At 38.8% G+C, this 13,098-nt stretch overlaps 1 protein-coding gene across 1 annotated transcript in view; it reads left to right on the top strand.

Moving 5' to 3' along the window:
* Positions 1-7,054: 7,054 nt before the first annotated feature.
* The window catches only part of LOC135529378 (ADP-ribosylation factor-binding protein GGA2-like), a gene marked incomplete at its 5' end in the record, with an annotated part of 29,078 nt that continues 23,034 nt past the window's right edge, over positions 7,055-13,098 (top strand). Inside the window, 2 exons of the mRNA XM_064958149.1 lie at positions 7,055-7,130; positions 10,402-10,500. Coding sequence (XP_064814221.1) covers positions 7,055-7,130; positions 10,402-10,500 — 175 coding nt within the window. The remainder of the gene's footprint in view (positions 7,131-10,401; positions 10,501-13,098) is intronic.

Genomic DNA, 13,098 nt, shown 5'->3' with positions numbered 1-13,098 from the left:
ACCAGGACAACCTATTATCTATATAGTGAACTACTGATGACCAGGACAACCTATTATCTATATAGTGAACTACTGATGACCAGGACAACCTATTCTCTATATAGTGAACTACTGATGACCAGGACAACCTATTATCTATATAGTGAACTACTGATGACCAGGACAACCTATTATCTATATAGTGAACTACTGATGACCAGGACAACCTATTATCTATATAGTGAACTACTGATGACCAGGACAACCTATTATCTATATAGTGAACTACTGATGACCAGGACAACCTATTATCTATATAGTGACACTACTGATGACCAGGACAACCTATTATCTATATAGTGAACACTACTGATGACCAGGACAACCTATTATCTATATAGTGAACTACTGATGACCAGGACAACCTATTATCTATATAGTGAACTACTGATGACCAGGACAACCTATTATCTATATAGTGAACTACTGATGACCAGGACAACCTATTATCTATATAGTGAACTACTGATGACCAGGACAACCTATTATCTATATAGTGAACTACTGATGACCAGGACAACCTATTCTCTATATAGTGAACTACTGATGACCAGGACAACCTATTATCTATATAGAACCACACTGATGACACTACTGATGACCAGGACAACCTATTATCTATATAGTGAACTACTGATGACCAGGACAACCTATTATCTATACCAGGACAACCTATTATCTATATAGTGAACTACTGATGACCAGGACAACCTATTATCTATATAGTGAACTACTGATGACCAGGACAACCTATTATCTATATAGGACACTACTGATGACTATATAGTGAACAATGACCTAGGACAACCTATTATCTATATAGAACTACTGATGACCAGGACAACCTATTATCTATATAGTGAACTACTGATGACCAGGACAACCTATTATCTATATAGTGAACTACTGATGACCAGGACAACCTATTATCTATATAGTGAACTACTGATGACCAGGACAACCTATTATCTATATAGTGAACTACTGATGACCAGGACAACCTATTATCTATATAGTGAACTACTGATGACCAGGACAACCTATTATCTATATAGTGAACTACTGATGACCAGGACAACCTATTATCTATATAGTGAACTACTACTGATGACCAGGACAATCTATATAGTGAACTACTTATCTATATAGTGAACTACTGATGACCAGGACAACCTATTCTCTATATAGTGAACTACTGATGACCAGGACAACCTATTATCTATATAGTGACTATTATCTATATAGGACACTACTGATGACCAGGACAACCTATTATCAACCTGATGACCAGGACAACCTTATCTATATAGTGAACTACTGATGACCAGGACAACCTATTATCTATATAGTGAACTACTGATGACCAGGACAACCTATTATCTATATAGTGAACTACTGATGACCAGGACAACCTATTATCTATATAGGACACTACTGATGACCAGGACAACCTATTATCTATATAGTGAACTACTGATGACCAGGACAACCTATTATCTATATAGTGAACTACTGATGACCAGGACAACCTATTATCTATATAGTGAACTACTGATGACCAGGACAACCTATTATCTATATAGTGAACTACTGATGACCAGGACAACCTATTATCTATATAGGACACTACTGATGACCAGGACAACCTATTATCTATATAGGACACTACTGATGACCAGGACAACCTATTATCTATATAGTGAACTACTGATGACCAGGACAACCTATTATCTATATAGTGAACTACTGATGACCAGGACAACCTATTATCTATATAGTGAACTACTGATGACCAGGACAACCTATTATCTATATAGTGAACTACTGATGACCAGGACAACCTATTATCTATATAGGACACTACTGATGACCAGGACAACCTATTATCTATATAGAACACTACTGATGACCAGGACAACCTATTATCTATATAGTACTGATGACCAGGACAACCTATTATCTATATAGACACTACTGATGACCAGGACAACCTATTCTCTATATAGTGAACTACTGATGACCAGGACAACCTATTATCTATATAGTGAACTACTGATGACCAGGACAACCTATTATCTATATAGGACACTACTGATGACCAGGACAACCTATTATATAGGACTACTGATGACCAGGACAACCTATTATCTATATAGAACTACTGATGACCAGGACAACCTATTATCTATATAGTGAACTACTGATGACCAGGACAACCTATTATCTATATAGTGAACTACTGATGACCAGGACAACCTATTCTCTATATAGTGAACTACTGATGACCAGGACAACCTATTATCTATATAGTGAACTACTGATGACCAGGACAACCTATTATCTATATAGTGAACTACTGATGACCAGGACAACCTATTATCTATATAGTGAACTACTGATGACCAGGACAACCTATTATCTATATAGTGAACTACTGATGACCAGGACAACCTATTATCTATATAGTGAACTACTGATGACCAGGACAACCTATTATCTATATAGTGAACTACTGATGACCAGGACAACCTATTCTCTATATAGTGAACTACTGATGACCAGGACAACCTATTATCTATATAGTGAACTACTGATGACCAGGACAACCTATTATCTATATAGTGAACTACTGATGACCAGGACAACCTATTCTCTATATAGTGAACTACTGATGACCAGGACAACCTATTATCTATATAGGACACTACTGATGACCAGGACAACCTATTATCTATATAGTGAACTACTGATGACCAGGACAACCTATTCTCTATATAGTGAACTACTGATGACCAGGACAACCTATTATCTATATAGTGAACTACTGATGACCAGGACAACCTATTATCTATATAGTGACCACTACTGATGACCAGGACAACCTATTATCTATATAGTGAACTACTGATGACCAGGACAACCTATTATCTATATAGGAACTACTGATGACCAGGACAACCTATTATCTATATAGTGAACTACTACTGATGACCAGGACAACCTATTCTCTATATAGTGAACTACTGATGACCAGGACAACCTATTCTCTATATAGGACACTACTGATGACCAGGACAACCTATTATCTATATAGTGAACTACTGATGACCAGGACAACCTATTCTCTATATAGTGAACTACTGATGACCAGGACAACCTATTATCTATATAGGACACTACTGATGACCAGGACAACCTATTATCTATATAGTGGACTACTGATGACCAGGACAACCTATTATCTATATAGTGAACTACTGATGACCAGGACAACCTATTATCTATATAGGACACTACTGATGACCAGGACAACCTATTATCTATATAGGACACTACTGATGACCAGGACAACCTATTATCTATATAGGACACTACTGATGACCAGGACAACCTATTCTCTATATAGTGAACTACTGATGACCAGGACAACCTATTATCTATATAGGACACTACTGATGACCAGGACAACCTATTATCTCTACTGATGACCAGGACAACCTATTATCTATATAGTGAACTACTGATGACCAGGACAACCTATTATCTATATAGGACACTACTGATGACCAGGACAACCTATTATCTATATAGGACACTACTGATGACCAGGACAACCTATTCTCTATATAGGACACTACTGATGACCAGGACAACCTATTATCTATATAGGACACTACTGATGACCAGGACAACCTATTCTCTATATAGTGAACCAGGACAACCTATTATCTATATAGATACTGATGACCAGGACAACCTATTATCTATATAGTGAACTACTGATGACCAGGACAACCTATTATCTATATAGTGAACTACTGATGACCAGGACAACCTATTATCTATATAGTGAACTACTGATGACCAGGACAACCTATTATCTATATGAACTACTGATGACCAGGACAACCTATTATCTATATGAACTAGGACAGGACAACCTATTATCTATATAGTGAACTACTGATGACCAGGACAACCTATTATCTATATAGTGAACTACTGATGACCAGGACAACCTATTATCTATATAGTGAACTACTGATGACCAGGACAACCTATTATCTATATAGTGAACTACTGATGACCAGGACAACCTATTATCTATATAGTGAACTACTGATGACCAGGACAACCTATTATCTATATAGTGAACTACTGATGACCAGGACAACCTATTATCTATATAGTGAACTACTGATGACCAGGACAACCTATTATCTATATAGTGAACTACTGATGACCAGGACAACCTATTCTCTATATAGTGAACTACTGGTGACCAGGACAACCTATTATCTATATAGGACACTACTGATGACCAGGACAACCTATTATCTATATAGTGAACTACTGATGACCAGGACAACCTATTATCTATATAGTGAACTACTGATGACCAGGACAACCTATTCTCTATATAGTGAACTACTGATGACCAGGACAACCTATTATCTATATAGGACACTACTGATGACCAGGACAACCTATTATCTATATAGTGAACTACTGATGACCAGGACAACCTATTCTCTATATAGTGAACTACTGATGACCAGGACAACCTATTATCTATATAGGACACTACTGATGACCAGGACAACCTATTATCTATATAGTGAACTACTGATGACCAGGACAACCTATTATCTATATAGTGAACTACTGATGACCAGGACAACCTATTATCTATATAGTGAACTACTGATGACCAGGACAACCTATTATCTATATAGTGAACTACTGATGACCAAAACAACCTATTATCTATATAGTGAACTACTGATGACCAGGACAACCTATTCTCTATATAGGACACTACTTAGGGGCTCTGGTCAAAAGTAGACCGAGTACACTAACAGAAGGAACCCAAATAGTACCCTTCCCTGTATAGAGCACTAGGACTCACTTCTTTGGCCCCTGGTCCAAAGTAGTGCACTATATAGGGAATAGGGTGCCGTGTGGGATGTAACCTTGGACACAGCAGAGATAGATATATTTCACATTTCAAAAACCAGCCTTTTTTTTTTTTTACACAGATAAAAAATGTTTCTTTCCAATAACCACAAAGATGTTTTCACATTAGTTTGTAATCTAGATTACACACTGTCATTCTGAGGAACCACTTGTGTGTTGTGTGGGACATCACTAAAAACCACTTCTCCCTTTTCTGTATTGTTATCAGCAAAATAAAGTGTTAGATTAATAAGTGTTGTCTCCCTGGAGACATAAAGAACGAACCATTGTGTAGCAGATTCTAAATGCCCTCTGATTGTGTAACAGTAGGCTACAGGGATTCTAAATGCCCTCTGATTGTATAGCAGTAGGCTACAGGGATTCTAAATGCCCTCTGATTGTGTAACAGTAGGCTACAGGGATTCTAAATGCCCTCTGATTGTATAGCAGTAGGCTACAGGGATTCTAAATGCCCTCTGATTGTATAGCAGTAGGCTACGGGGATACTAAATGCCCTCTGATTGTATAGCAGTAGGCTACAGGGATTCTAAATGCCCTCTGATTGTATAGCAGTAGGCTACAGGGATTCTAAATGCCCTCTGATTGTATAGCAGTAGGCTACAGGGATTCTAAATGCCCTCTGATTGTATAGCAGTAGGCTACAGGGATTCTAAATGCCCTCTGATTGTATAGCAGTAGGCTACAGGGATTCTAAATGCCCTCTGATTGTATAGCAGTAGGCTACAGGGATTCTAAATGCCCTCTGATTGTATAGCAGTAGGCTACAGGGATTCTAAATGCCCTCTGATTGTATAGCAGTAGGCTACAGGGATTCTAAATGCCCTCTGATTGTATAGCAGTAGGCTACAGGGATTCTAAATGCCCTCTGATTGTATAGCAGTAGGCTACAGGGATTCTAAATGCCCTCTGATTGTATAGCAGTAGGCTACAGGGATTCTAAATGCCCTCTGATTGTATAGCTGTAGGCTACAGGGATTCTAAATGCCCTCTGATTGTATAGCTGTAGGCTACAGGGATTCTAAATGCCCTCTGATTGTATAGCAGTAGGCTACAGGGATTCTAAATGCCCTCTGATTGTATAGCAGTAGGCTACAGGGATTCTAAATGCCCTCTGATTGTTTAGCAGTAGGCTACAGGGATTCTAAATGCCCTCTGATTGTATAGCAGTAGGCTACAGGGATTCTAAATGCCCTCTGATTGTTTAGCAGTAGGCTACAGGGATTCTAAATGCCCTCTGATTGTTTAGCAGTAGGCTACAGGGATTCTAAATGCCCTCTGATTGTATAGCAGTAGGCCACAGGGATTCTAAATGCCCTCTGATTGTATAGCAGTAGGCTACAGGGATTCTAAATGCCCTCTGATTGTATAGCAGTAGGCTACAGGGATTCTGAATGCCCTCTGATTGTATAGCTGTAGGCTACAGGGATTCTAAATGCCCTCTGATTGTATAGCAGTAGGCTACAGGGATTCTAAATGCCCTCTGATTGTATAGCAGTAGACTACAGGGATTCTAAATGCCCTCTGATTGTATAGCAGTAGGCCACAGGGATTCTAAATGCCCTCTGACTGTATGGCAGTAGGCTACAGGGATTCTAAATGCCCTCTGATTGTATAGCAGTAGGCTACAGGGATTTTAAATGCCCTCTGATTGTATAGCAGTAGGCTACAGGGATACTAAATGCCCTCTGATTGTATAGCAGTAGGCTACAGGGATTCTAAATGCCCTCTGATTGTATAGCAGTAGGCTACGGGGATACTAAATGCCCTCTGATTGTATAGCAGTAGGCTACAGGGATTCTAAATGCCTTCTGATTGTATAGCAGTAGGCTACAGGGATTCTAAATGCCCTCTGATTGTATAGCAGTAGGCTACAGGGATTCTAAATGCCTTCTGATTGTATAGCAGTAGGCTACGGGGATACTAAATGCCCTCTGATTGTTTTTTAACAGATTTCTTTCATGTTGTATATAATGTTGTATTAGATAGTATTCGTTTTGAAAAACACTGCTAGTTTATACATCTACTCTCCTGTTCCCAGTCCTCAGGTTGCCACTCGTCTCCTGGCCCACAAGATCCAGTCTCCCCAGCAGAGAGAGGCTCTGCAGGCCCTCACAGTAAGATAACACACCATCATATTATTATACTATAGTAATAAATATATAATGCTGTTGTAAACCCCCCTCTACGTATCGGAAGATCCAGTCTCCTAAGCAGAGAGAGGCCCTTCAGGCCCTCACAGTAAGAGGTTGAAAGATATGAAGGAAATGCATTGTGTGGCTTCTCTTGGCTCTTGTGGGTTCTGTCACGTGAAGGAGCGCCCAGGGTTTCACGCGTTGCTAGTTAGTGAAGCGAGAGAGAGAACTGGTACTAGAGTAAAGAGAGAGAGAGAGAGAACTGGAACTAGATTAAAGAGAGAGAGAGAGAAACTGGAACTAGAGTAAAGAGAGAGAGAGAGAGAGCGAGAGAGAGAGAACTGGAACTAGATTAAAGGGGCGGCAGTGTAGCCTAGTGGTTAGAGCATTGGCCTAGTAACCGAAAGGTTGCAAGTTCAAATCCCCGAGCTGACAAGGTACAAAATCTGTCGTTCTGCCCCTGAACGGGCAGTTTACCCACTGTTCCTAGGCCGTCATTGAAAATAAGAATTTGTTCTTAACTGACTTGCCTAGTAAAATAAAGGTAAAATAGAGAGAGAGAGAGAGAGAGAGAGAGAGAGAGAAAGAACTGGAACTAGATGAGAGAGAGAGAGAAGGGGGGGCTTCATCAGAGTAGGTGAAGGGGGGGCTTCATCAGAGTAGGTGAAGGGGGGGGCTTCATCAGAGTAGGTGAAGGGGGAGACAGGTTTTTAGCCTACAATTTCCGTGCCCCCGCAGAAAACTAATTAACATTAATACAACAATCCCCATCAACATCTGTCTAACTTAGAGATATCAGTTGTTTTTTTGTTGCATGGGCTGCTTCTCATTCCGACAATATCGCCCTTCCACATCTGAGGTGAAAGGTGACAGTGAGGTGTTTGTCAGACCAGAAGACATCTGAGGTGAAAGGTGACAGAGCGCTGTTTGTCAGACCAGGAGACGTCCCACAAATCAGTCTGCTCAGGAAATCGTCAGTAGCGCCTGAACGGTTTGGCCTGATCACCAGTATTATGACCATTCTATTGAAAGATGAGACTCTCGCGATGTCGTTCTCCGTTTTGCTCCAGGACGTCCACGAGACTCGTCTGAAGGTCCCCCTGTACCAGTTTAACTAATGAATGGAAGGATATATGGAGATAGTTTAGTGCCTAAAAGAAGGGGATAAATACATGTTAAATAAATACAAATATCCTGATCTTATGTCTCAGATACAGGACAGACACTTCAGAACAAACTTCCTTTAGATTTTTTGGGGGAGATTATCTGTTGTTTAATGTGTTTCTATTGGCCAATAGCATTAAGGACATTCTGTTGTTCCATGTGTTTCTATTGGCTAATAACATTAAGGACAATCTGTTGTTTAATGTGTTTCTATTGGCCAATAGCATTAAGGACATTCTGTTGTTCCATGTGTTTCTATTGGCTAATAACATTAAGGACAATCTGTTGTTCCATGTGTTTCTATTGGCCAATAGCATTAAGGACATTCTGTTGTTCCATGTGTTTCTATTGGCTAATAGCATTAAGGACAATCTGTTGTTTGATGTGTTTCTATTGGCTAATGGCATTAAGGACAATCTGTTGTTCCATGTGTTTCTATTGGCTAATGGCATTAAGGACAATCTGTTGTTTAATGTGTTTCTATTGGCTAATAGCATTAAGGACAATCTGTTGTTTGATGTGTTTCTATTGGCTAATAGCATTAAGGACAATCTGTTGTTTGATGTGTTTCTATTGGCTAATAGCATTAAGGACAATCTGTTGTTTAATGTGTTTCTATTGGCTAATAGCATTAAGGACAATCTGTTGTTTAATGTGTTTCTATTGGCCAATAGCATTAAGGACAATCTGTTGTTTAATGTGTTTCTATTGGCTAATAGCATTAAGGACAATCTGTTGTTTAATGTGTTTCTAATGGCTAATAGCAGTAATGCCAAATTCAATGTTTCATCCTATACATTATATATATACAGTGCCTTGCGAAAGTATTCGGCCCCCTTGAACTTTGCGACATTTTGCCACATTTCAGGCTTCAAACATAAAGATATAAAACTGTATTTTTTTGTGAAGAATCAACAACAAGTGGGACACAATCATGAAGTGGAACGACATTCATTGGATATTTCAAACTTTTTTAACAAATCAAAAACTGAAAAATTGGGCGTGCAAAATTACACACAGGTGGATTGTATTTATCATCATTAATCATTTAGGTCAACATTGGACCATTCAGAGATCCTCACTGAACTTCTGGAGAGAGTTTGCTGCACTGAAAGTAAAGGGGCTGAATAATTTTGCACGACCAATTTTTCATTTTTTGATTTGTTAAAAAAGTTTGAAATATCCAATAAATGTCGTTCCACTTCATGATTGTGTTCCACTTGTTGTTGATTCTTCACAAAAAAATACAGTTTTATATCTTTGTTTGAAGCCTGAAATGTGGCAAAAGGTCGCAAAGTTCAAGGGGGCCGAATACTTTCGCAAGGCACAGTATATATATATATATATATATATAATCTTTGATACCATAAGGGATCTTAAAATTCCAAATCCGATAGCTAAGTGATCCTTGGTATGACCATCACAAAACAATTTCATGTGTTAGCAAGTGGTGACACAGGGCCGTCCTTTGTTACCTACCAAATGCACCCTATTCCCTATATAGTGCACTACTTTAGACCAGAGCCCTATTCCCTATATAGAACACTACTATAGACCAGAGCCCTATTCCCTATATAGTACACTACTATAGACCAGAGCCCAATTCCCTATATAGTGCACTACTTTAGACCAGAGCCCTATTCCCTATATAGTGCACTACTTTTGACCAGAGCCCTATTCCCTATATAGTGCACTACTTTAGACCAGAGCCCTATTCCCTATATAGTGCACTACTTTTGACCAGAGCCCTATTCCCTATATAGTGCACTACTTTTGATCAGAACACTATTCCCTATATAGTGCACTACTTTTGACCAGAGCCGTCAAAGGGTGACATTTGGGACCAAGGCATTGTTAATGTTTAGGGCTGTGTGTGTGGGGTCATGTGATGCCTGTTGACGGTTAACTAAGGTTGTTGAATCTAAACTGTATTTCCTCTGTCTGGGGTAAGATCCTAAAGGGATCTGTTCCACTAGTTTCATTCACTTCCATTCACTGGGAGGGAAAAGATTTTCCATTTGGGCTCCTAGACAGTGTAGATACACTTCCTGTAGAACCTCTAGAATTCTGACATCACTGTTTCCCGCAGGTTCTAGAAGCCTGCATGAACAACTGTGGCAAGAGGTTCCACAGTGAGGCGGCAAAGTTCCGCTTCCTCAATGAACTCATCAAAGTCCTGTCTCCAAAGGTATGAATAACCCCAATGGTTTTGTAAGGACTGTGTCTGTGGTCATCCCAAATGGAAGCCTATTCCCTATGTAATGCACTAGTATATTCCCTATATAATGCACGAGTATATTTCCTATATAATGCACTAGTATATTCCCTATGTAATGCACTAGTATATTCCCTATGTAATGCACTAGTATATTCCCTATGTAATGCACTAGTATATTCCCTATGTAATGCACTAGTATATTCCCTATGTAATGCACGAGTATATTCCCTATATAATGCACTAGTATATTCCCTATGTAATGCACTTGTATATTCCCTATGTAATGCACTTGTATATTCCCTATGTAATGCACTTGTATATTCCCTATGTAATGCACTAGTATATTCCCTATGTAATGCACTTGTATATTCCCTATGTAATGCACTTGTATATTCCCTATGTAATGCACTAGTATATTCCCTATGTAATGCACTAGTATATTCCCTATGTAATGCACTAGTATATTCCCTATGTAATGCACTAGTATATTCCCTATGTAATGCACTAGTATATTCCCTATATAATGCACTAGTATATTCCCTATGTAATGCACTTGTATATTCCCTATGTAATGCACTAGTATATTCCCTATGTAATGCACTAGTATATTCCCTATATAATGCACTAGTATATTTCCTATATAATGCACTAGTATATTCCCTATGTAATGCACTAGTATATTCCCTATATAATGCACTAGTATATTTCCTATGTAATGCACTAGTATATTCCCTATATAATGCACTAGTATATTTCCTATATAATGCACTAGTATATTCCCTATGTAATGCACTAGTATATTCCCTATATAATGCACTAGTATATTTCCTATGTAATGCACTAGTATATTCCCTATATAATGCACTAGTATAAGGGAATAGGGACCCATTTGGGACATAGAGTTTGTTAGGTTTCTGTGCAACAGTATCAGGAAGGAGTTATTGTGTTAAAGGGGAGTTGTGTTAATAATGTCTACAGTGTAATCCAGTCAGTTATTGTGTTAAAGGGGAGTTGTGTTATCAGTGTAATCCAGTCAGTTATTGTATTAAAGGGGAGTTGTGTTTAGTGTCTCCAGTGTAATCCAGTCAGTTATTGTATTAAAGGGGAGTTGTGTTTAGTGTCTCCAGTGTAATCCAGTCAGTTATTGTGTTAAAGGGGAGTTGTGTCTCCAGTGTAATCCAGTCAGTTATTGTATTAAAGGGGAGTTGTGTTTAGTGTGTCCAGTGTAATCCAGTCAGTTATTGTATTAAAGGGGAGTTGTGTCTCCAGTGTAATCCAGTCAGTTATTGTATTAAAGGGGAGTTGTCTCCAGTGTAATCCAGTCAGTTATTCTATTAAAGGGGAGTTGTGTTTAGTGTCTCCAGTGTAATCCAGTCAGTTATTGTATTAAAGGGGAGTTGTGACTTGTGTTTCCAGTGTAATCCAGTCAGTTATTGTATTAAAGGGGAGTTGTGTTTAGTGTCTCCAGTGTAATCCTGTCAGTTATTGTATTAAAGGGGAGTTGTGTCTCCAGTGTAATCCAGTCAGTTATTGTATTAAAGGGGAGTTGTGTTATCAGTGTAATCCAGTCAGTTATTGTATTAAAGGGGAGTTGTGTTTAGTGTCTCCAGTGTAATCTAGTCAGTTATTGTATTAAAGGGGAGTTGTGTTAATGTCTCCAGTGTAATCCAGTCAGTTATTCTATTAAAGGGGAGTTGTGTTTAGTGTCTCCAGTGTTATTCAGTCAGTTATTGTATTAAAGGGGAGTTGTGTTAATAATGTCTCCAGTGTAATCCAGTCAGTTGTTGTATTAAAGGGGAGTTGTGTTTAGTGTCTCCAGTGTAATCCAGTCAGTTGTTGTATTAAAGGGGAGTTGTGTTTAGTGTCTCCAGTGTAATCCAGTCAGTTATTGTATTAAAGGGGAGTTGTGACTAGTGTCTCCAGTGTAATCCAGTCAGTTATTGTATTAAAGGGGAGTTGTGTAATCCAGTCAGTTATTGTATTAAAGGGGAGTTGTGTTTAGTGCCTCCACTGTAATCCAGTCAGTTATTCTATTAAAGGGGAGTTGTGTTATCAGTGTAATCCAGTCAATTATTGTATTAAAGGGGAGTTGTCTCCAGTGTAATCCAGTCAGTTATTCTATTAAAGGGGAGTTGTCTCCAGTGTAATCCAGTCAGTTATTCTATTAAAGGGGAGTTGTGTCTCCAGTGTAATCCAGTCAGTTATTGTATGTAAGAACATTAGTCATCATTTAAGGTGTGATAGAGACTGATGAATGATCAAAGGCTTTTTAATGGGGGCTGTGTATCTGAGATAACAGTTGATTCATTAATTCACTCATTCACTGACCCTTCCATCCATCCCTCTTGTGCTTCTGCCTCCTCATTTGCTTGCTCTTTGTGGTTTAGGCTGGGTTATTGTAGTTTAGGCTGGGTTACTGTAGTTTAGGCTGGGTTACTGTAGAGCTCTTTGTGGTTTAGGCTGGATTACTGTAGAGCTCTGTGTGGTTTAGGCTGGGTTACTGTAGAGCTCTTTGTGGTTTAGGCTGGGTTACTGTAGAGCTCTTTGTGGTTTAGGCTAGGTTACTGT

Source organism: Oncorhynchus masou, unplaced genomic scaffold, assembly GCF_036934945.1.
Source record: "Oncorhynchus masou masou isolate Uvic2021 unplaced genomic scaffold, UVic_Omas_1.1 unplaced_scaffold_1151, whole genome shotgun sequence".
In the NCBI taxonomy this organism is placed as follows: Eukaryota; Metazoa; Chordata; class Actinopteri; order Salmoniformes; family Salmonidae; genus Oncorhynchus; species Oncorhynchus masou.
The sequence above is the reverse complement of the archived record's forward strand: the minus strand, read 5'-3'. Positions and strand labels throughout refer to the sequence as shown.